Source organism: Antedon bifida, chromosome 2 (assembly GCF_963402885.1).
Source record: "Antedon bifida chromosome 2, ecAntBifi1.1, whole genome shotgun sequence".
NCBI classification, from domain to species: Eukaryota; Metazoa; Echinodermata; class Crinoidea; order Comatulida; family Antedonidae; genus Antedon; species Antedon bifida.
The window spans coordinates 1,263,919-1,289,662 of record NC_136227.1 but is presented as its reverse complement, the minus strand read 5'-3'; the positions used below and the strand labels follow the sequence as shown (position 1 = coordinate 1,289,662).

The window sequence follows — 25,744 nt, the reverse complement described above, 5'->3', positions numbered from 1 at the left end:
TTAAAAAACTTACATACAAATAAAAGGTCTAATTATAAATCATTCTACTATTTTTCTGGTGTATCTATAGGATCCGAAATACAATTATTAATTTCTTCGTTGTTTATTACAAGCGCTGGCACATCAGTATTTGATATTCCATCTTTTGTTGTGTATCCATTTGTTTCATTGTTGAAAGGTTTGTCATCAACCTAAAAAGTAAAATAATAAATAATATTCTGTCATTTAGATATTTTATGTGTGTAAGTCACAGTGCTATTATAACCAAGATTTGGTAAAATGCAGTCTCAGATATTACCAGAGTACACCAGACCCTCTAGCTGATATAAACACAGATCTATCCCATTTATTGCACAAACGTTTGCATATAACTGTACAGTAATTTACAATGTAAAATATTACTAAATATAACCTCCTTGGCGGAGGTAATAACATGAACAAGCAGCTACATACATAATACCTCTTTGAATCACATGATGTAGAGTTACATTCAATGGCGGATCCAGGAATTGAAAAAATAAATATTTCAATTGTGTCTTTCTACTACTAACTGTCGTGTCTATACCATGTTCGTGATTGTACAATTAAAAGGACGCCACAAACAACTTATCTATCATCCTCACCATAGTTTACAGGGCATGGAAAATCAATTTTGATAGCTATACCATAAACAATCTTACGAAACACAGAAAAGACAGATATAACTATTTTAGTCGCTAAATATAATTATTTTTAAATGACTCGTATTCAATATATATCTACTTAAACTTTTGTTTCTCATTATTGCATTATAAAAAATAAAATTACTATTGAACTACAAATGAATTATTTAGTTTAAAATAATAAACATCAATAATATAGTAAGCTATTTGGTCTTTAAGTGAATTGGCCCAAACTAATTTATCACATTAGCATTCTTTCTACTAAATCTTATAATTAAAAAGCAAATTACAAAGATAAAATGCTACAAATACAACATATCCTGATATCCGAGGACCTCACACTTATACATCCGAGGACCTCACACTTTTACATCCGAGGACCTCATCATTTTACATCCAGGGACCTCAGACTTATACATCCAGGGACCATATCATTTTACATCCAGGGACCTTATCATTTTACATCAAGGGACCTCACACTTATACATCCAGGGACCTTATCATTTTACATCAAGGGACCTCACACTTATACATCCAGGGACCTTATCATTTTACATCAAGGGACCTCACACTTATACATCCAGGGACCTTATCATGGGTGTCTCCTATCCTAGTAGAAATATAGAAGGCATGAACAAAAACCAATGTCGTTTGTGCATCCAGGGACCTCTAAATGTACATAGACAACGTCACAATTTACATCTAGGGACCACATATTTCACAAATTAGCATCAATTACATTGCATGAATCAAAAACATAGTAGGAATATGTTGATTCTGTTAAATCTGTAGTTTACCAGAATACATTGATGAAAACATTATGGCAAAAGCACATGTGGCTACTGTAATCTAAAACAAACAAACCACAAGCTGGTGCTGCAGAGAAGTAGCACAGTAACACCGCTGCTGCAGTTAGGGAACTGATCATAGGTAAATGGATGGAATTGTACTGTCAGCCCTCCACGAGCCAACTGGCAGACAAACTGGTTGTTGAATCAGTAAGGAATTTGGTGTTGATAATACTGGATCATGTCATATGTCCGTGTCCTAGAAATAGAAAAAGAAAACTATGTAGCTGTCGGATTTCATTGTAACCATTCAATAACAACATCATGGAAAATTAAAAACTAGGCCAAGCTTTGCTTGTAGTATAACATGTACGGTATTAAACCTTGCTGGGTTTATGTAAGTATGTGTTAGCAAGTACTGTAATGGTTTTTTTTAATTTTCCATTAGATATGTTGGTAATCAATATTCTGAAATAAACTTACCTAACATTTCCAGTAGAATCCTTGACTACTTTCAGGATGTAGTTGGCAGCTTCACGCTCACTCAGATTTGGAGAAAATCGTGAACTAAATTAAAAATAAAATAATTACAATGAGTGATACAAGACTTTACCAAGTGAAACCAACTTACAGTTGTATGCTATGTATATAAAGAGGGATTTTTGTATTTGTGCAGACTGACGACCAAGCTAGGTCAGGTTCTTGGTCTTTGTCTGGACCTAGAAACCATCAAACCTATGTTGAGGAGCGAGGATGCACGTCCTAATATTTCCACATGCACACAATGAAGTAACATGACATAGGTTGGTTAACAATCGTACTACAAACAATGCGTTATGTTCATACTCACCTCAAGAGTTTAAGAGTCTGGCCTCTGAAGCATGGTAGACCAGCGTCCAACATAAGGGCTACAAGAGATATAATCTCTTCTTGGTAGGGTCTACAAACAAGACAGAGAAGAAATTAGTTTTATTCTGTGACTTATAAATATCTCAGTATTTTAACAAAAGGCCATTTATAGAAAAAAAATAAAGAGTTAACAATTACCTGACAGCGAGATATGCTTGAACGCACAACTCCATAAACCACTTAAAGGGGGCGCTCTCAATCTTACCGCCCATTATCATCAGCATCTCTTCTGTTAGCTTTATATCTGCCTCCCAGCCCAGGTTGCCTCCAGGTGAACTATCAAACATGAATCCAAAATCTGATAAAAGTTACAGTTTATTGGTACAATTATTTATCGTTTTATACACCATGGTTAAGATATACATGACAAACAGATAAAGTTACAAGGGGTTGGCCAGCCCCCCGCCCCCACTCTAAATTTTGGAATTTACAATGCAAAAGATAGAACACTAACACATAATTTTACCATTTTTAGGCCCTGACCTCCATTGAAGACTAGATATTGTATTATTTACCTATGTGTATAATGTGGCCGACAGAATCCAACATGATATTTCCATTGTGACGATCTTTGATTTGCAGAAGAAATCCAATGATACTGTACGCCACCATACTCTGAACAAAGTTTTTACGAGCCTACAAAAAAAAAGAAAGATTTTAATCTTAATGTTCATTCACAATAGTAGAGTAGAACTAATGAAAAAAAGGGGCCAACCTCAAAAAAATTGCAACAAAAGGTTTTTCAACGGATTTTGGTAGTATTGGGTGTACTAAATAACAGAAAAAAAGTCTCAAGAATTTTGACCACCGGAAAGTGTTTTTTTTTCAAGATGGCCGCCAAAATAGATAAAACGTTAAAATGTCAATACCTCCTAAACTACTTGGTCTATTGATATGATTTTGGTACCAAAATACTCAGAACATACATATTTATATTTGCCCTAATAGAACATTTTGGCCAAAAATGACCGGAAATGCTATTTCTTGCATGTTTGACCTTTGACCTTGATATGTTGTATCTTGGTAACAACTGACCGTAGGGAAACAAATTGTGACTCAAATTGTTCAGAATGTACATATTTACATTTATTGTAATGAGACATTTTGTCAAAAAATGGTTAGAAGTAAAGGTTATTGACCTTTAACCTTTATCTATGTAGAATGTCCATATCTCGGCAACTATGTGTGGTAGAGATTTAAAATTGGGCTCTAAATACTGAGCATATGCTTATTTATATTTACTCTAATGAAACAGTTTGACAAAAAATGACCAGAAACGACATTTTTTGATGATTGACCTTGATATGCTATATTTCGATAATGACTGACTAAGACATACTATTTATGGCTCAATTTGTTCAGAATATAATTATTTTTATTTCGTATAATGGTCTAATCTACCCATGGAATTAAGAGCTTTCCTGGGTAACTGTAATATTTATAAAGACTTTTAGAATATGAGTTCAAGTTCAAATTGTTCAGAACATACTGTATACATTCTTAATAATAATAGTGAATAAAAAACCCGAAAAGTAAACAAAAACAAATATAATAATAATTTTTAATTTCTAATTACGGTATAGCAGCAGTTGATTGGATATTGTGCATGTATTTAGTACGGCTTCCTAAACAACTTTTTTAACTTCGTCTTCATCATCGTCATCAATCTCTCTATCTACGTTGTTCCATTCTTCTAGTTGACACACTCCCCAAACTGAAGTACATGCCAATCCATAGCATCTACAACTGCAACATACAGTTTTACATCCAGTAGTACAGTTACAATGGATGATTTTCAAAAGTTCTTCTGAAGCAGCAGTTTCAATCGTCATTATTGGCACAAATGTTTTATTAAAAACTTCCCCGACTTGGTAGCATCCATGGTATTATCTTTCTTTATCCATTGCATGATTTGATAGTATACTCTAAGACTGTGACATTTTGTAGCAGATGAGGTTGGTGGTAGTAGTTGTTGAGGTTTGATAAATTATTTACCCTCAGCAACTTTCTTATTAAACAGCTTGCATCTGTAGCTATTTGGGAAATCCAGTGACTTGGCTCCAAAACGAATAGACATGGCCTTTAATCCAAACTCCTCGATAGTTTGAAGTTTCTGATGCGGTTGAGTGAAACTATCGGCACACATCAGTGTCATATTCTAGGTTACTTTCTATCAATTTATTGATTTATTTGCCTTCCTAAAGATGTCTTTAGGCTTTGAAGAGTGAGGGTGGAAACGGACTTCATATTTCATTACATCGTCTAGAGAGATTTGTCCTAACTGAATTTGATGGAAAGAAAGAAGAATTCCTGTCAAGGCATGAGAACAAACACAAATTTATCAACATGCTTTCATATGAGCTATAGAAAAAAGAGTGGAGTTGTGGCTTGATGGTTATGATGCTTGGCTACCACTCCAAGGGTCCTGAGTTCAAGTCCCGTCACATGTCAGGATTTTTTCTAAGGACCAAATTACTCCACTCCCAAAGACTTGTAATAAGACTTTGTTTACGTAGAGCATCTTGTGTATATGTTTGTCTTGTGAACCTCTGAGGGTCCCTAATGATCAGCAATAGCTGGATGGATCACCCTCATTAAATATGGTTTAAAAAAAAACAAAAAAAACGATGTTGACATTGCTCTGGCAACAGTTGAAGTCAGAAGTCAATAATACAGTAACTTTGATTGGAGAAGACACGGACTTACTGGTACTTTTACTGTATCATGTAAATACAACAAACCGAGAAATGTACTTCAGATTAGACAAAGGAAAAGATGGGCCTACTAGAGTGATTAATGTAACCAGATTGAAATCTGTTTTAGGATATAAAATCATCCATTGTAACTACTGGATGTATGTTGCAGTTGTAGAAGCTATGGATTGGCATGTACTTCAGTTTGGGGAGTGTGTCAACTAGAAGAATGGAACAACGTAGATAGAGAGATTGATGACGATGATGAAGACGAAGTTGGAACAGTTGTTTAAGATGCCGTACTAAATACATGCACAATATCTAATCAATTGCTGCTATACCATAATTAGAAATTTAAAAGTTATTATTATATTTGTTTTTGTTTACTTTTCGGTTTTTTATTTACTATTATTATTAAGATTGTATACAGTATGTTCTGAACAATTTGAACTTGAACTCATATTCTGAAGGTCTTTATAAATATTACAGTTATTTGATTCCCAGGAAAGCTCTCTATTTCATAAGTAGATTAGACCATTATACGAAATAAAAAATAATTATATTCTGAACAAATTGAGCCATAAAAGGTGTATCTCAGTCAGTCATTATCGAAATATAGCATATCAAGGTCAATGGTCAAACATGTCGTTTCTGGTCATTTTTTGTCAAACTGTTTCATTAGAGTAAATATAAATAAGTATATTCTCAGTATTTAGAGCCCAATTTTAAATCTCTACCACACATAGTTGCCGAGATATGGAAATTATACACAGATAAAGTTAAAGGTCAATAACCTTTACTTCCAACCATTTTTTGACAAAATGTCTCATTACAATAAATGTAAATATGTACATTCTGAACAATTTGAGCCATCATTTGTTTCCCTACGGTCAGTTGTTACCAAGATACAACATATCAAGGTCAAAGGTCAAATTGTCAGAAATGGTATTTCCGGTCATTTTTGGCCAAAATGTTCTATTATAGCGAATATAAATATGTATGTTCTGAGTATGTTGGTACCAAAATCATATCAATAGACCAAGTAGTTTAGGAGGTATGGACATTTTAACTTTTTATCTATTTTGGCGGCCATCTTGAAAAAAAACACTTTCCGGTGGTCGAAATTCTTGAGACTTTTTTTCTGTTATTTAGTACACTCAATACTACCAAAATCCGTTGAAAAACCTTTTGTTGCAATTTTTTTGAGGTGAAACCTTATTTCTACTCTACTACAAAGCAGTTTGATTAATTAGCTCAATAGCATGACCTCTGACCTTCTGAAATGCTGGTGTCTTCTCATCACCATATTTGGTTCTAAAGTATTCATACATGCCAATGTCCGTTTGTCGTCCAAGCTGGTCACGTGACTTACAGTCTGGTACACACTGAATCACACCACACTAACAAATAAAAATAAAATACATATGATAATTATTTATTTATTTTATTTATTCTTTCTTTTGACTGGATTGCATTTTCAGTGACTTATAAAAAACATAATACTTGATGATAAGCTTATAATGTGGACATGATGATGTCATATCACTACCATATTTGGGCATATCATATTTTGTCAAACTAGTCTGATAGTGTAGACAGAACTTTAAGTTTGCTTTTATGCAGATAGCACTAATAAAACTGAAAACAAATCCTACCCCAGGTGACGTAGCAACGACCTTGTAGGGCACAAGGTAAAGGTCAAGTCCAACTTGCTGAAATATATTCTTGAATAATCCAATTACTTGTAATGCCAACATGTCCTAAAAGAAAAATAAAGTAAAATCTACTTTCTCATATCCGCTACATAATAAACACCAGGGATGAAATAGAAATATGGATACTTAAAAGATATATTTTAGTTCAAATTGCATGAGAGGCAAAGAATATTGGTTCCAACTAAAGATGTGACGTAATGTAAGTGATTTGACTAATCACTAGTGATGGAATATTGAAGGTGTTGCTTTTTATTGGTCAACTGACTTGTATCTATGTCTTTGTGTTGAGTCTCTAGTGGGAACCAATCTTAACAAACATTATGCAAAAGCTAAACAATTTGACTAACCTGTCTGACATCATCACCAACTTTGAATATAACAGCTTGTACTTGCGTTTGTTCAGCTTTCTTCTTGTCTTCTGATATCTCACCTTCCATTCCAATCTCTTCAAGTTCTTTTACCCCGCATTGTTGCACTGTGAATCTGGCCAGGAAGGGTGCTTTTGCAGCACTAAATGGTACAAGGAAATATAACAAGGTAATAAAATCAATCAGAAGATAAATTAAAAAATGAACTTTAATAAAGCAATGGATTAAAAATAAAAACGATAGCATTGGATAGATAGTAAGAGGAGTTGATGATGCATGGCAACTTTTACGTTGGAGAGTGAAGGGTGGGGAAGGGGAATATCCCATTACTCTTGGTAATACATGACACCTTTCACTGCATTACAAGAGTAAGGAGGCATTAAGCCCTTGATACATGGAACCTAATTACCTCTGCATTGGAAAGGTGGTGTAGAAAGGGTGCCATTAATCTCCTTGATACATGTAACCTTACCTCTGCATTGGTGTTCCAGATTTGTGATCTATTGCTAGCACCACAGCCTCAGGATTGCTTGGCAGATAGCACCCTGATTGCAGTTCAATACGAGCTAAGGCTTTTAAACAAGCATCCTTCCTTTCTTGGCCTTTAGGGAATGGCCTGTAAATAGAAAATATAACACTGTATCACTACAAAATAATATTGACATATATTGACTAAAAAATAATGTTCTACACTATCAAAATAGTTGGACAAAAAAAGGGTGATGTACCCAAATATGGTAGTGATATGACATCATCATGTCCATATGGGCATATCACATTTTGTTGTCACATAAAGTTTGATAGTGTAGACAGAGCTTTATACGCAGTAACATTTTGTAAAAAAAAAAAGTATAACAGCTTACCTGATTTCTCCAGATATTGCAGTAATTTTACCAAAAAATTCAAATTCTCTTTCGTAGAATGATTTTGCTGGCCCAGAAAGGTTGCTTAGAATGGTGTTTATTATCAGCTCAAGTTGGTCGGCAAACTCACCTAAATAAAACAACAAGAATAATTGAAGTGATTGTTCTTTATAATGTATTTATTTTATTTATTCAACTTTGTTTTACAAGGGTAGTTCTAACGGCTGTACTACAGAAGTACAGCTTAAAAACTTACAAAAATATACAGACGACATTTAAACATAAAGATACAAGAGGATTCATAAAAGTAAAAAAATTCTGTAGAGTAAAGTACGTTACTTAGCAGTCCAAGTACTGTACTTAGCAGTCCAAGTACTGTACTTAGCAGTTCAAGTACTGTACTTAGCAGTCCAAGTACTGTACTTACCATTTCTGTTTTTTCCTTCTTCATCTACATAGATATTAGTCTTCATGTTCCAGATAAGTTGATGAGCGAGTAGCTGCGATTTGCTAGCAAGGTGTAGAAGCAGCTCTGTCACATATCCAAACTAAAAAATAATTATTACATTCTGAATTAGCTTTGATAACTTAGAATAAATGGTCTAAAGAAACCACTTTTATCTATCTATTTGTTTCGCTTCATATATTGAAACTCAGAAATGTTGTTTTATTAGATATTGAAACGTGTATATTTAGTAGTTCTTAGTTTCATTGAACGTTATCAGGTCTCCCTGGTCATGCATGTATGACTACATCTTTTTGTCTGTACTGTCCGGATTAAATTCAATTGACTTACTCTATCATATCTAACAGCCTGAACAAGCTGGGGTGTATAGAATAGGAGTGACTCCACCGGATATTCTTCCAAGACTCTGTTTGCGTATTGTGCTGTTAAGGGGTGCGGGTCGTACTGACGCGAGAAAAAGGAAAGAGCTGTAATTGGAGACACACTCGCCCAATTTAAGATGTGGTTCAACTGCAAAATAAAACATTTAAATTTACAAAAAAAAAAAAAAAAAACACAGGACGTGTGACATCATCAAGTTTGCCAAGAGCATAGGTATAACACGTGTGCAATGTAAAAGTACAATTGATAATACAAACCTCAGATGCATCAGCATTAACTGAACTCACAGTAACAAGGTACTGGAGTGCACTAGGATCATCAGAAACTGCCAATGGCTCTAAACGAACCAATCGAATCACTTCTCTTACAATAGCTTCAGCCTTCTTGAACCTAATGAGATTCAATTGAATTGTATAATGTGTCAACCATTGATTTTATGTTAAAGGCCAGGTGCGGGCAAAAAATTTCTATTGATCATACATTCCAATAATTATCGATCTATAGTTTCCCCTATGTTTCATAATTTTTGGGATTTTATTTGTGTTACACGAGCTTGTTGAAAATAAGCACTTTCTTATCAGTGGGGGGATAGTTCAAATTACACAGTAAAATCTCTATTCTTTTGTACACAAATTTTGTAAATAGAGAGGCATTTTAAAAAGCTATGAAAAATAAACGGTGTGGTAAAAAATGTTATCAGATGACTAAATATAGGTAATATAACTTGAATTTTACATTTCTGATATTTTTATTCAACTTCAGATTTTTATTTTCATGCTATAGCAAAAATTATCCACCGTATATCCACCATCTTTTTTCACCTTCTAGGGAGTCACCAGACATGTTATTACATTAGGTTAAACTACCTAACTACTGAAAAAAAGTCTTCCTGGCTTTTATGGCAGAATTTTGCCAAACTTTGTATTTGACCATATTAAGGGAAATTCATGTTTTTTCGTCTTGATTTCTGTTACAAATATATGATTTATGTACAATTAACCAGATATTATATTTAAAATTCATGCCTGTCCCTGAGCTTTAAAATAATGAACACTTTTTATGGCTAATAAAAAATAAAGGGAATGTAGCTGTAATGACTAAAAACTAGGTTTAAAGCCTGTTCTTCAAACTTGTGATGTGCATATGTGGACATGATGATGTCATATCACTACTATATTTGAGCATATCACTACCATATTTTGGCACATCACACTTTTTATGTCAAACTAGTTTGATAGTGTAGACAGAGCTTTAAGCCCTTTATTGAATCAAAAACTCACCTTGCTGGTAATTGTAGAGCCACATACGGTGACACGGACCAGGCCAGTCGTACAGTTTCACGCATCGCCTTTTCTCCTACTTGCTGTGATCGCCAGTTTGCAATGTTCTCTTCTCCCTCTAGCTTCTGATCTGGCATGTCTAATGGGTTGTACCACGTTAGCAGTCGTTCACATTCGCACGCCTAAAGGTCAGAGGTCAATGGTTATGAACAGAAGTTTGGGAGCATAAAAATATTTTGGAAGTACATCATTACTGCACTAAATAAAGTACTCTGGGTAAGTTACAAATTTATTATCTTTTATATCTTTTAAAAATACCTACCAATAAAGACAAAATCAAGTTGCGTCGTTTGATGTACTGCTTGGCTAATTTTTCCACTGTCTCATTCCCCTTTCTTGTTCCAGTTGAGCGCTTCGAAATAACTGATACATTGCTTGCCAGTGGCATAGTGTTCATCCAACTGGATCCTTGTGTGGCTGTTCGGTCAACAGTTGCTCTCAGGTCAACTGACATGGTTGCTAAGCTACCAGCATCTGGGGCTTCTAAAATTATTATAAATAATCATAATTAAAAACTGTTCTGTTTAATGGTAAAAATAGAATAAAAAAAATATAAAACAAAAACAATTTTTTATTATTTATTTATACTGGGTGACCTCTTCAGTCAAAAGGAAGTGGCTGAGGTAAACTGGTTTTCAGACCATACTACAATATTTATACTGTGATAATTGGTACATACCAAAACCGATGCCAATTGCAGCCCCTGCTTTTAGGTGCTTCCTCTCAGATTGCATGTAGGACCAGAACTTAAACAACACCATAATATCATCTCTCAACTCAGACGGCAGCTGAGTCGGACACATCGGTGCCACACTGAAGTAATCAAACGCGGTAGCATAAATACGCTCTCTAAGAGCGTTCTTTGAAATACTTGTGGGTAGCGTATCTCCTTGCAGCAAGCACATGCCGAGATTTAGTAAGCGGAAACGTGGACATAGCGTAGCTATGTGCCGTGACATTATACCCTGCTTTCGTCCGCCAATTGTCAGTGAGAGCGATTTAGTCAACAGTCTAGCAAATATTTCTATCTCATCAATGTTTGAGTAACGAATGCTCTCAAATTGGAGAACAAGGAAGTGAGTCCATATCTGGTGAGGGGCTACATTAGGGGGTGTGTTTGGTGGAGGAGGGGTAGTGGTACAAACAAGAGGACTTTGTAGCTCCTCTTCAACTGAAAACAACCCCAGTTTCTGGTCAATTGTAAACTGCCATGCTGCTGACATTTCTCGCAGAAACTAGAAAAAAAAATTGATGTCCAAATTTCAATAAATTAGTAATAATCTACAACATTATTTAATTTTGCCTTATTTGTTTTTGTTTTTTTAATTCAATTTTCTGCCATATACAATACAAAGAAGACAAAACAATTATAAAAGGCAAGGAAAGACCAAACAGATGCTAAACCTTTTAATATTTAATATGTTAAAAATTGTCAAAATTGTTTAATATTCATATTTCCAATTTATTACCTAGAGACAGATTTAATTTCCGACAAAAAACTTAACAATACCTGAAGTTCAAAATCTGGACGGGCTGCCAATAACCAATCCCAGCATGCAACTGCTGTCTCTAGAGCATGCCCAGTGAATATTTTGACAGGTTCCCAACACAGGCTATGTAGTAACATACGATCTAATTCTGAAATACACAAACACAAATGTACTACGCAAATACATACAAACAATAACAGGAAATATCAATGACACACATCAATTGTTAAAGTAAATAAGTCAAAATAAACAAATTTAATCCGACACATACCAGTTGTTGATATGAGGAGTGCGCAGACTCTAAACATGCTGTTGGTAAATCTTTCTTCTAGGCCCTTAGTGCTGACTTTCTTTAGTTGGTTGTCTAGTACGTTGGCAAGGGACAAACCTCCTGGGCCTGCCTCTGAGTAAATGGCTTTCATACCTGCCACCTACAACAAAAACAAATTCTTGGATTAGTTCAGAACCTTTCATCCACTTTATGAACCCGAATTCAAATGTTGCCTGCCACATTTACCTTTTTTACACAATTCTGCATCCCTTAAAGCCTTGTCTACACTATCAAATTTTATGTGACGAAAAAATGTCAATGTGCTCATATATGTACATGATAATGTCATATCACTACCATAGCTTGATAGTGTACACAGAGCGTAAGAGGGCCTAATGCATTATAAGCTGGAAGGGTTACCACTATAAAAGTTAAATACAAATAAAAGCAATCTGAAATATAAAATAAATCGAACTAACCTCTCCAGCAAAACGACTTCTTAAACTCATCGTAGAAACAAAGTTGGATGAATCTGTTTTTGTATTTATGCGTTTTTCTGGAGAGAATGTTGACTGAAAAAGAGAAAGAAAAAAGTATGAAATAACATTTTTTAAATGCATTTTCTGTCTCATACAGAATTTAATAAATATAATCCCAATACACGTAATAAACTCACCGAACTGACATTGGGACCAGCAAACTGCAGAGCCGACTCAGTAGCTAATTCAAGACCGCTGTGCTGTGAGAGACCATCGGAATTTTCTAAAGTCATCTGATATTGCTGGAGAAGTGAACGGGTGATTGAGGGCGCCCACTTGACTGCTTCTTGGAAAATGCCTCCACAACGAGCTGAAAAATCCTGCAGGATTGTCTAAGTTGGGGGATAAATTAGAATAAAAACTCTTCAATGTTTTTCTCCAGAACTTTTTGTTTGATCTCAAGATGCAAGTTAAAAGATATAAACTTTTAGAATTCTAAAAGTTTACTGAAAACGTATCTGGTCAACTATCTCTCATAAAAAACAGGGTTCAATCCAGCTAATATTAGGGCACTGAATGTTGTTGAACAAAAATGTTAATTTTTATCAATTCTATTATAAGTAAGATCAATATAATGTACTACTGTATATGGAAATGACATTAAAAAAAATGGAAATTATAAAAGAATCTAGAAAAGTCTATTTGATTGAATGACCTACCTCTCTTGCTTCTCGTGTGTCCATAACCATCAGTTTGTATGGACTGTTAGGAACATCTAGCTCAACTGCCTCCTGTGTGTTACTCCTATCTAAAGACTTTGACAACAGCTGTAGGATATCTACCATTGTGTACAACACTGTACCATTCCATAATAGAAAAGGAAACCTGAGAAAACAGAAAACATATGACTGAGATACCTAACTCTATAGAATATGGAACATTCCAGGCAAAAATACATACTATATAAGGTATCTTACTGTATATTGTTATTTTGTGAAATACATTATAGTTTTACCAACTACATCTATACATTGTTGGTCTATACTTGATGAAGAGCAGGCCTAGTGTAAAGCTCTGTCTACACTCTCAAACTTTATGTGACCAAAAAATGTAATGTGACCATATATGGACATGATGATTTCAAATCAAAATCATATTTGATAGTGTAGACAGAGCTTAAGAGAGGTTTGTTATTAATATGCATTGCCAGTGTGTAGCAGGCCTAGCATTGAACTGGTACAAAATTGAGTAGGCCTAGTGCAGAAAAGGCAGTATGCAATAAAACAAACTCACTTGTCGACTAGCCTAGATAAGTATTTATCGGCAACTTTTCTGATCTGCTTCATAACATGGTTGAACTTCATCAGCAGGAACTGTGCATGTACCTGCAGGCGTTGTTCTCTCATTGATGTCTTCTCCTGAATACAGAAATCATTAAACAATTTAATATGGCTAAATACAAGTTACAAACACAAGATGCCTGCTTTTTTTTGGAAAGGCAATGTTGGTTAGAAATCACCTTCCAAACATCACACATTGCACATTATAAACCCGAAAAAAGTAAAATATTTAACAAAATCCAACTAATTAATTGAATAAATGTTAATAGTTAGGGCTTGTTTTTTTTCACAAATCTAGGAAATTTTTTTAATGTTTATTTATATTAATTTTTTTATTATTAATTATTATTATTACAGTTAGGGCTTGTTAGCAAATTTTTCACAAAAATAGGAAATTTTGATGGCCATTTTAAATAATGGCTGCCAAAGATTTTCCTCTAGGAGTTAAGTTGGAACTAATTGATATATGTTAGTAGACATGTTTCTAAACACTTTGGCGAAGAAAGTTCTTGGTAAGTTTTTCCTAGATTTGTGAAAAAATTGCTAACAAGCCCTAACTATTAACATTTATTCAAATAATTAGTTGGATTTTAAAAAATATTTGTACTAATATTAATAATAATTAATACAACAATTAATATAAATAAAAAATAAAACAGCCCTTCTCAGAATCAATTCCATTTAAAAAGTACACATATGTAGTTTGTTTATTTAGGTGGTCTTACCATATTTGCCATTTTGTCAATATAGATTTTGAAAACTTGATCAGACACGGCTAATAAACACTGCCACATGCCAGCCTTGTCCTTCCAGATGGCTTTATCCTGCAGGTACTCAAACATCACACGGAATGTGCACTCATCTCTGGTGTGCATCACTCTTAAGGTTTCAAGTCGAAAGACGGACAGCAAGTAGCAACACTGGGCAAAACTTAGCTTGTTGATGATAGGGATGACTTCAGCAGGGAACTCAAGATGGGTAATGATGGTCTGACGGAATTCATTCAGTTCAGCCTGCAGAAATAGATTACAAAAAAAGATGTATTAAAATCACAAAAAATTGTGATTTGTCCAAATATGGTAGTGATATGACATCATCGTGTCCATATATGGGCACATCACATTTTTTTGTCACATAAAGTTTGATTTAAAGTTTGACTTTACAATCCAAGGACAATTTTGGTTTATAAGATCTGTACACTAAAAAGAGATTCCTAATTATATTAGAGAACATTCTTTATTTAGTTTTAACACATTTGTGACAGCTCTCCGGTCTTATGTCAGGCAACTTTTTATTTTTTTTTTATCTTTAAACAATCATTTTTATCTGTACATAATATTTATATATATATATTTTTTAGATTCAATTTTAATGATTGTTCAACTTGATGCCTCGCAGTTTTAAAATTTTTATATCTTTGTTTTTTTATGGTTTACTTATATGTTCAAGTGCAGTATATGGAGAGCCATCTCGATAGTGCTTTGCACTCATGGCAATCCTCAGGGTGCTGCACCGCTGTCTTGTTGTTATGTATTTTTGTGCCTGAAAATTGAATAAAATAAAATAAATAAATATTTATAATAGGAACTCTTTATGCGCATGCTGGGACATTTGGACCTGATTGCTAACTCGATTCCTCAACACGTTTAGTTTTGGTCCAGTTGACAACTAACATCATAATATGGGTAGCTTGTAGGCCGTCTCTAATCAAAGCTCACAAATGATACTGTAAAGACTGTTGTGACTTACATAAGACATACTGTCATTTCTAAGAGCTGAGTTGTACTGCAGTTGTGAGCTAAGATGTTCTCCTTCACTGGATGTCAGAAGAGGAGACTTGATGGCTATCTCACACACTCCCTCATACCATTCACTTGGCCATAATGCTATGGAAAATATTCACACACTAATTTATATATACTCAAAAAATGTGATCAATTTATTTATTGCTTTCAGTAAAACATAAAAAAAGGAGCACTATTGCCAAAGGGCGTGTCTATCTATTAGACAGCCTAAATCATCCTATATATTTATTAACAGTTAAATAAATATGAATAAATAATTACCTGACTCTTCGGCAGCGAATCCCATGACAACACAATACAGCCAGAAGAATCGGAACAGTTTACTTAACCTCTGTTTTGGGTCTTGGATCAGCGGCAGACGACGCAGAAGCTGAACGAATATTAAGAACAATTGAATAATTAATAATAATACAATGCACACTCTGTCTATACTATCAAACTTGATGTGACAAAAAAATGTGATGTGACCATATATGGACATGATGATGCCATATCACTACCATATTTAAGCATATCACTACCATATTTGGGCATATCACACTTTTGTTTGTCAAACTAGTTTGATAGTGTAGATAGAGCTATTATTTATTAAATCTATTCATGCATATATTATTAGCATTTAGTATAACAACAGTGCAGTATGCATTTTAAATGTTTAGGCACATAAACTTACTATAGCTAAAACAGGAATGAGAATACCAAGATTTCCAGCACTGCTTGAGGCTTTTGCTGCTGTGGGTGCCTTCTCACTAGCACGCTTCCCTTCTAGGCCTAGCTGTACAAACAACTCTAATAGCTTTATCAAGAATTCTTGTTGCTCTGCCTCGCCTTGTAAGCAGGCAGCAATGTTTGCTAGCACGTTGATTACGGACAGAGAGCAGTGTCTGTCAACAAAACATATTAATCAATTGATCATTTCCACATTTATTTAGTTAAGAATAACTGGGACCCTCATTAGAAGCAACATTTTGTCTCATGAGAGCCCCTACAATACTTATGATACATGAAAAGAAAATCTAACAACAATAATAAATTTTAAAAAGGGAAAAAAAAGATACAATATTAAGCATGGCAAAGATTAAATATTTATATGGATAGTAGTAGTGTTGCACAGTTAAATAAATTATATTTTGCTGAAAACCATTATACAGATTTCATAGTTTGTTTTAGCCTGCCCTGGCATGATAGCCCTATATTATGAAGAGTATTGTCATTATCACACGTTGCACAGACAGTTAATATAAATGATGTATCTGCTGAACAGAATACTAATATCTGCTTATAATAGGAAAAGTATTGTCATCTATTTATTTCTTATGGTATGGTTACCTGAATCGCTGTATTTTATCAGATTCTTCAGAGGAGTAGGTGACAGAACCAGCTTCAACACTGATCTGTATAAACATTGCCATCACATCTTGGTATACTGCTGACTAAATGCAAAATATATGTATTATTATCAATGGGGGTTTCACTCCAGCAGAATTCCAACAAGTCTTTAAAGCTCAAATATGGTAGTGATATGCCATCATCATGTCCATATATGGGCAAATCACATTTTTTTCACATAAAGTTTGATAGTGTAGACAGAGCTTAAGACACCAAATGAGCTAAACCATTATTTCTAAATTTGTTCGTTATTATTATAGGTTCATAATACTGGATTTGTTTTATTTTGTACTAGATAACCCACCAAGATTGAGCACTAGGATTGGGAATGTAAGTTTAGTTTAACAGTCAATATTTATTTTATTAATGTTACCGTAATTATTTTTTGACAATTTCACAAAAAATAAAATGTTGGTGAAAATGCAATGTAAGAAAAATTCAAAAGCAAAAGAGCATAAAGGAATTGTTTAGTGGTTTAATTATTAGCTGAAAAAATTAATAAATGTTAAAAATTAAAACAAGAAAATTTTAACAATTAGATTATGAAATATAAAAGCATGAAAACAACTTATTTAAGTTAATGAATGATTAATTCTTAAAAACTATAAAAGCATTGATCACCAAAATACTAAAAATATGAACTACTGAGACATTTGATAGAATGTGTACCAAAAAATTCCCCCAAAATAAAATTTAAAATTTAAAAAACTCATAACCAAATTAAATTATTATTAATTAAAGATAAAACAATAAATGCATGTACAATTTATTCTGCTGTGATTTGTTAAGGCATTTTGAGTAAGTATGTAAAAATGAAATAAGTTACTTTTGGGAAAATAATCTTAGAAATTACTTTCTTTGAAATAATATTTGACTCATAGAGAAACAAACCAAGGTTAAACATTTTTAAGGCATTTAGAACTGAGTAGCTATGTAAATTATAATAAAATAAAGTAAGTTATTTTTGGAGAATAATCTTTCTTTGAAATAATATTTGACTGATAGAGAAACAAACCAAGGCAAGATGCATCATGACAGACAGCCAAGCAAACAAGCAAATACAAAAAGTTAGAAAAACAAAAAGATTAAAAACTGTTTGCGGTTTATTTTGAAGTACCTCTCTGCGCTGGCTACGTGAATTTCTACGCTCAGTAACATCTACAACTGAAGGTCGTCGCATTTCAAATGAATTAAAGAACTGAATAGAAAGTGGATAGGGAAAAGTGGATTTATAAAAGTTTTTACACTTCAAAGTAAACCTAACTAAATAACAGTGATTTCTTTCAATTTTTTTATTATGTAGTTAAATGAGAACCCAAGCTGTTTTTAAACTTAACATTTTCAAAGTACTGGAATATTTAAGCAAACTTTATTTATAGTGTTTGAGAAAACATTGACTGTTTGGTCTGAGACAAAAACTGCACATTAGGTATCTAACATAAAAACATTTGTAAGTCCTAAAATTACTATAAAGTGTGCTTTAAAAAAAATTTGCTAATTAAACATAAACTGATATATCTATAATATCCAATATATAAAATACTATACATTGAAAGCAATCTGTCATGCAGGAGGTGTGCACAGTGATAATTTAGAAAAAAGTGATATTTCGTTAAGTTTCGAAATGTGACTTTTTAGTTGATAAAAAATGGTTTGTGACAAAATTGAAAAATATTTTGAAAATTGATGACATCATACATAATATTTGACAGAACATTTATCATGAAATCTAACAAAAATGGAAACAACTTACGTGGCCTATGAGTACCATTGAACCTAGCATATCTACGATTAGATTGTCAAGCTGTGAGGGCGGTTGACAAAACCGCTGCTGAAAGATTTGCTGAATGCTTTCCATCGCTCGTGGCGTGTCACGATGAGCGACCGCCACATGTCCGAGGGTCAAGATGGCGTTGTTAGATATCAGGTTTGATTCACGACTGAAAATTAATGATTTTATAAAATATTTTATAAATAATCAATGGTTTAGTATTGTGCAATAATTCACCTATTTAATATATTATGTGTACTAATTCTAATTAAGAAACATAGTTATGATTTCATTTTTCTATATGTGTAAATTGTAAATGATTATTTGTTCCAAATTGTCTTTCCATAAAATCTAAGAAATTGATAGATTTGAAGACAAACATAGATACTTATGTTTAAGTATTAAATGAAAACCTGGCAACTTTAAATGAATGAACCCAGAATTCTATGGCAGGCACTCTAAAACCCATTTGTGCCATTTTCCAACAAAAATAATTTACGTAGTAATTACTTTTCACTGTTGACTGCCAAGTAGAGCGTATTGGAAACAGCAGCTAGAAAGGCTTGCACACAATTTGGGTCATCTTCTAGACCAGCTTGTAATGACCTACAAGTTAAAGAAAAACAAAGTTACATATGCTTACGTTCAAGAATGTAAAATATCTAGTCTACAGCACGTTGTACATGGTATAGTTTATACATCAATTGCTTTGCTAATTTTTTATGATTGTCAGAAACAGAACAAAAACAAAGAAAATCAGTATTAGGAATACATTAATATTAAATTCTGTACTCAGTTTTTAGTATTAATAATTATTCTTATTTAAGGAAGAATGAATTTATACATGAGTGAAAGGCCTATATATTTTGAAATTAACTTCTCGAAAAGATATTCTCTGAAATATAACCAATGCCACTTACCTGCATAAGTTATATATTGCCGCGTCCCTTAACTTCTCAAAGTTGTTTAGCGTCTTTAATTGCCTGTACCCATCCATTTCGGTCATATTCAGTTCAACTTTGACACCGCTCCCTTCGGAGACTTGAATGTGCGGACTTGACGTTTTAGCCGACACCGAGTATTGCTTGAATAATCGTATGAGCACCTTTGATGGGTTGAGTAGGAAGTCTCTGAGAGCGCTAGTTGTGGCGTGTGCTAACATTTGGAATTTCTCGGCTAGTGTGCCAAGACCTTCTAAGCAACACATTAGGAGCGGCATGTGTGCAACAAGTTGTCTGCCACCAGCGACGGCATTCAACTTTTCTGTCAGTCTACCTATCAAACTATCAGCACCTGCAAAACCATATTTATTATATTTTTATTTTTTTTATTTACATTGTATTTATTATACTTTTATTTCAACTTTATTTAGAGAGGATAACCTTTCCAGGTGAACCTGCAGGTCAGCTGATATACAGGGCCCTCATTTAAAATGATAAAATATAAACATCTATACTTAACTAAATTCTCTCGGTATAAAATACAATATAAAAAAAATACAATACATTTAACATATATTGAAGCAGGGATAAGTTGTTACGATAAATAATATATATTCCCGGACCTTAGGATTGGCAGGTAGACCTGTTAGCCACAAAACTACAGCTCCAGTGTTATACGTTCTTACCTCTTTCATCACAGGCCCACACTAACAGATCAACACAAGCAGCATTGCACTGAACAAGCAGATCAAACGAGTTGAAATTGCACACTGATTTGGTAGCCGACTCATAAGTCTTGTCTTGTAGCTCTGTTTGACCAGACGTGAAGAGATCTTTTACAAATGACTGGATGTCAGAGGTGAACGTCTCTGGTAAAGCTAGAAAAAATACAATATATACTATATTAATTGAAAACTCAGGAATGGAGTATTCAACCATCATGAAAGCAATGCAATTATGCTTGGCAATTAGTTTCTAAACTTCTGTCTATACTATCAAACTAGTTTGACAAAAAAAGTGTGCTGTACCCAAATATGATAGTGATATGCTCAAATATGGTAGTGATATGACACCATATATGGGCACATCACATTTTTTGTCACATAAAGTTTGATAGTGTAGACGGAGCTTAATAGTGTACAGTACCTTCTTGATGTTGTAGTAAATGTCTGAGTAAGGCTACAATACAGAGGTGAACGACCTCACTGAATGACTGATAGGGGAAGTCCCTTGGCCCATACTGGAGTACAAATTGAGCTGATATGCCATCTAGTTGCTGGCAGGTCTCCTTGCAAATCATTTTCTTGGACTAAAATAGAAGAAAAAAAATATTGTGAATACAAATTGATTATTACACTTAATGATTTTGAGATGTACAAATAAAAGAATTTTAGGTGGTTTCACTAGAATATTGACTAAATTGTATTTATTTATTCCTTTCAAACATAAACATAAAAAGGGAGCACTGAGGAGAGACAAGAGATGTCAACGACAACTATCGCCAAAGGGCGTGTCTCTCCAACTCCAGACAAACAATACAAGCAAAATAAATAAGTATTTGTTTTAGTAATTGTTATACTATATATTGTGTACTTACCACTGAGAGCACAGCCTGTAACTGAGCAATACTAAGTGTTAACTTAGACTTTGGTATCTCATCACCATGTATAACGACCGCCGGCCTAAACATTGATCCCACATTTGTAAAAAGATGCGTACAAGGATCGAACCCATACCTCTTGCACCTCATTTCATGTTCTGTGCGTTCTGTTTTTGTGTTCTGTGACATGTCAACTGAACCGCAATACTGGAAATCTTTTGGAAAATGTCGAGCCATCGCTTCCGAGATGATTGGTCGGAATGTACAAAATGTAGAATGGGACAGAACATTGTGTTTAACGGGGGTGAAGTGCGATGGTTTGGTCTCTGGGAACATTTGGAGGAATAGTGGAGTGTCGTCAGAAGTGGATCGACCTAACGCTCGGATAATGCCAAGGAATGATGGTACCACATATTTGCACAGGTTTACTGCAAGGACAAAGAGAAAAGTTTGTAAAAAATCTCAAATAATCTAAGAATTCCATGTTTTTCTCAAAATAATATAATAGGAAAAAATGTAAATATTGGTCTTGGTTTAAATAAGAGCAGAATAAAAACCTTCACCTACATTTTAGTACCCAAAAATAAGCAGCAACCGTCAAAGTAAAGTTGCGAAAGAGAAGTTCATATACATTTTTTTAAACATTACTGATTTTGGATAAAACAAAATTGAAAATAAATACATAAATAAGTGCTTTTAAGCACTTTTAATTATGTATTTATTTTCAATTTTTTTTTTTTTTTTTTAAGTAGGGAAAACTAAAAAATAATATTTTTCTCAAATGCTGCCTTTCAGCAAGAAATAGCTGACTGACTCCCTTCACCTGCAACATTTAAAATGTTAAAACCTCTTGAAAGACATTACAAAGCAAAATAATGTACATTAACAAACATTGTATGTTAACATTCAGTGACATTATACCTTGGATATCATCTTGATTTATTTCACATTGAAATGGTGATATTGTCAGAAAGCCTAGAGCGTTTATGCAAGTTTTAATGAATAATAAAGTACAACTATTAATATTAAATAATAAAGAAAAATCAATTTAATGTTATTAGACTGACATGGATAACCTTTTAAGCTTAGCTACAGGCATGAATATCAGATATATTTGATTAAATGTACAACAATTTTATTTATTTATTCAACTTTGTTTTACAAGGGTAGCTGTAACAGCTGACTTAAAGAGGCCATCTTAAAAACAATACTAATATATACAAATGACATTCAAACATAAAGATACAAGAGGATTCATAAAGTAGTAAAATTATCAAAAATGTTTAACAATGTATGTAACAAAAATCATTAATTTTTCTTAAATCATCAAATACAGAATTAAAAGATTATTAGAATGTATGATAAACCTAGCCTTTAAATATAATAATATAAACTGTAATAGTCTTGCTCCTATACTACATGACCTAGGCAAATATGTGAGTTTTTTCTTTTAGTCTATAAGATGTTTTGACATAGTTTGCGTATCATACCTTGTTGTAGGTCAGCTGGTTGCTGACACATCTTGGCCATTAACTGAAACACAACCAATTGTGATGATATAATCTGAAAGACAATCATTTAATTAGTTATAATAATTATATCCTTAACTTTGTAGTAGTTAATTGAAGGAGATAATTGAGTGTATCATTTACACGGAGTATTCTTTTCAATCAAAAGCACATTAGCTACTATTATTATTCATAACTTATAGTGTTCTCAGTTTACTCATTGAGTCAATAAATCAATTAAATAAATAGGAATTTATTACAGAGTTTTACTGTAACAAAGTAATAAAAAAACCTATGCCTGCCATGTTACTAAATAAATTAGAATATCATTATAGTTCAACATTTGCTAATAAAACTGTATTAGTAAATGGAAGAGGGTTTTATTAATAGGCTACCTTCCACACATACTATGTATCAGGGGATTTCTACTTATCTGATTTATTTGCTTTTGACTAAAAAAAAAACAACATTTAATTACTATTAAACTTGTTAATATAATTATTATATTAAGTTTTTTTATATGTGTGAAATATTTATTGAATAAACGAAAATAAAACTGAATAAACGAAGAGGACAAATGTACACTAATGGATCAGTAGTGTACTATGTTTGGAAATGTCAAATGTGCGTGGAAATGTCATGAGTTAAATACATTATTCAAATGAGATTCGTAAAGTGTATTTTGGAAGGGTTGTTGAAATAAGCCTTTATAATGATAATTACTGTATGACTTTAAAAGTGCATGAAATTTACTTTTTTTAAATATAAAACAACAAATGTTGTAAAGATAAAGGTAACCATAGATTAACGCAGGTTTGTAATTTAAAATTACACTAGTGAAATGTAAATTAAAATGCAGACTGTGTTATTTGATCAAGAACATCTATAAAATATTTTAAGAGTCATGTTTAATTTGTTTGGGTGAGGCGAAATGATGCATATATTAAAATAAGTATTGCTGATCTAATGTATAAATGCAACAAGACTAATAATTTACAATGAGTTAATGTATATTTTAAAACTGCTAATAATAACCTTAGAAAAGCAGCCGAAGAGGAGCAGTCAAAAGCCAACTCAGGGTAAAGGCATTAAGAAAATGGTAAGTACTGTACTAACTTGGCATGATAGAGTCAGACAGATTGAAAATAAATTTACCTAAATCCCACTTTACTAGTTCATGCCGACAAGAATTATCTGGTTCAGTGGGTGAATACATTTTGACAAATCAGGAAAAATGATATGGTCTCAAAATAATGGTTAAAAACAACCCAATTCATGGCAATTCTCAAAATAATGGTTAAAAACACCCAATTCGTGGTACTATGCTCAAAATAATGGTTAAAAAACCCCAATTCATGGTACTATGCTCAAAATAATGGTTAAAAACACCCAATTCATGGTACTTATGCTCAAAATAATGGTTAAAAACACCCAATCTATGGTACTATGCTGTTTTCTCGAAATAATGGTTAAAATCACCTTTAATATTCAACTTGACTCTGCCTTATTGAATGAAAAAAATCAATATTCCAACTCATAAAATATTGTCCACATTCAACTCATAAACATTCATTACTTATATTAATATTCAGAATAGAAAAATGTAATTAATATTTACTTGGTCCTTAAGTGAGGGATCCATCCAAGCAATATCTGACAATAATGTCATCAAACAAAAGCTAAACTGCTCACTCATCGGCAACCCTGTCAAATAAAATTGGTAAAATATAAATAATTATATTTTATGAATATTAATGTATAATAAATGTACTATTTCATTTTATTGCTGAATTACATACATTGTAAACCTTTTGCCATTATGATGTGTTGCTATTTATTACATAAATACAATCATGATAAAATGAGTATTTACAGTATAAAAATATTCACAATTAAAGTTTTCTAACTTGAAACAATACATTTAGTAAACGAACTTACTATCGTTTGTACCGTGAACTGACTGCTCTACCCATAATGCATTTGGTAAGCCAGCCAATAAACTCAATAAATATTGTAGGATTTTATCTTTAAACTGAAAAGAAAGCCATGGTTAGAATATTGTAAAAAATACTAGTAAAATAATCTTTAGGCTTGTTCCATAGGCACAGTATTGCTATAAAAGATTTGTAATACAAGAAAATATATTTTTTGACTGAATTGACTTTTGATTGACTTTGTTGTGTAGGAAACAAGCATTAATCACAATGTTAAATTAATATAATATTTTAATTAATATAAGCTACATAAAAAGATACATATAATGGGACTCGAACTTCAACAATAATATAATAAATTTACTAACAAAAAGACATTTTATTTATTTTAACATACTTGAAGATTTGATTCTAAAAAATATATCCCCAGTGCAATCACCGCTTCCTGTCTTCGGCTGTCCAATCGGCAAATATTTGTTCCTATGGAGACAGGCTGGGGGCACATGTTCATTAATTGCTCCACCTAAATGTTAAAACATTATAAGACATAACAATTATTATGGAGACAACACAAAATTATAATACTAGTACTAGTAGTAAAAATTAATAGGCCTAAATATTATTTATTTATTATTATTTATTAATATTTTTATTGAAAAAAATAAATATTATAAAATTATATTACTGTATCTATTATATTAAAATATTAATGTGTATCTAAACTAAACTATGCTACGTCTAGTGCCTTACAGAAATTAGATCCTAGGCCTGTTAAATACATTTCTATTTAGCCGGCCGGGAAGACTTTGGCCTACTCTGCATAAAATATGCTGCCAGAAATACTAGCTAGCCTACTGTAGGCCTAGGTTCACGGTGACCAGTTCAAGTTAATAACGAATACAACCATATAATAATTGGGTTTATAAATTACTCAAACGTTATCTTTATTATATCCTACCTTTTTCCATGGTGGAGGTTTTATTTTAGCAAGGGAACGTGCTAAATATTGAAGAGTTGTTGAAAACGAAACA

At 32.9% G+C, this 25,744-nt stretch overlaps 1 protein-coding gene across 1 annotated transcript; it reads right to left on the bottom strand.

Annotated features, from left to right (window-relative positions):
• Positions 1-63: 63 nt before the first annotated feature.
• On the bottom strand, positions 64-25,744 carry LOC144835288 (phosphatidylinositol 4-kinase alpha-like). The gene is made up of 40 exons (XM_078690361.1): positions 25,672-25,744; positions 25,111-25,236; positions 24,718-24,811; positions 24,398-24,483; positions 22,762-22,834; positions 21,269-21,699; positions 20,818-20,980; positions 20,358-20,549; positions 19,651-20,023; positions 19,241-19,336; positions 18,713-18,899; positions 18,077-18,157; positions 16,900-17,003; positions 16,244-16,454; positions 15,832-15,940; positions 15,515-15,651; positions 14,491-14,778; positions 13,719-13,843; positions 13,145-13,310; positions 12,623-12,817; positions 12,426-12,518; positions 11,947-12,106; positions 11,696-11,823; positions 10,865-11,420; positions 10,448-10,668; positions 10,126-10,307; positions 9,103-9,235; positions 8,795-8,974; positions 8,426-8,546; positions 7,999-8,128; positions 7,608-7,751; positions 7,115-7,277; positions 6,708-6,812; positions 6,327-6,452; positions 2,875-2,995; positions 2,498-2,657; positions 2,301-2,390; positions 1,934-2,017; positions 1,527-1,709; positions 64-191 (listed from the first exon to the last, which is right to left on the bottom strand). Exons 2-39 carry the CDS (start codon positions 25,222-25,224, stop codon positions 1,658-1,660), a joined length of 6,174 nt encoding a protein of 2,057 aa, XP_078546487.1. The 5' UTR covers positions 25,225-25,236; positions 25,672-25,744; the 3' UTR covers positions 64-191; positions 1,527-1,657.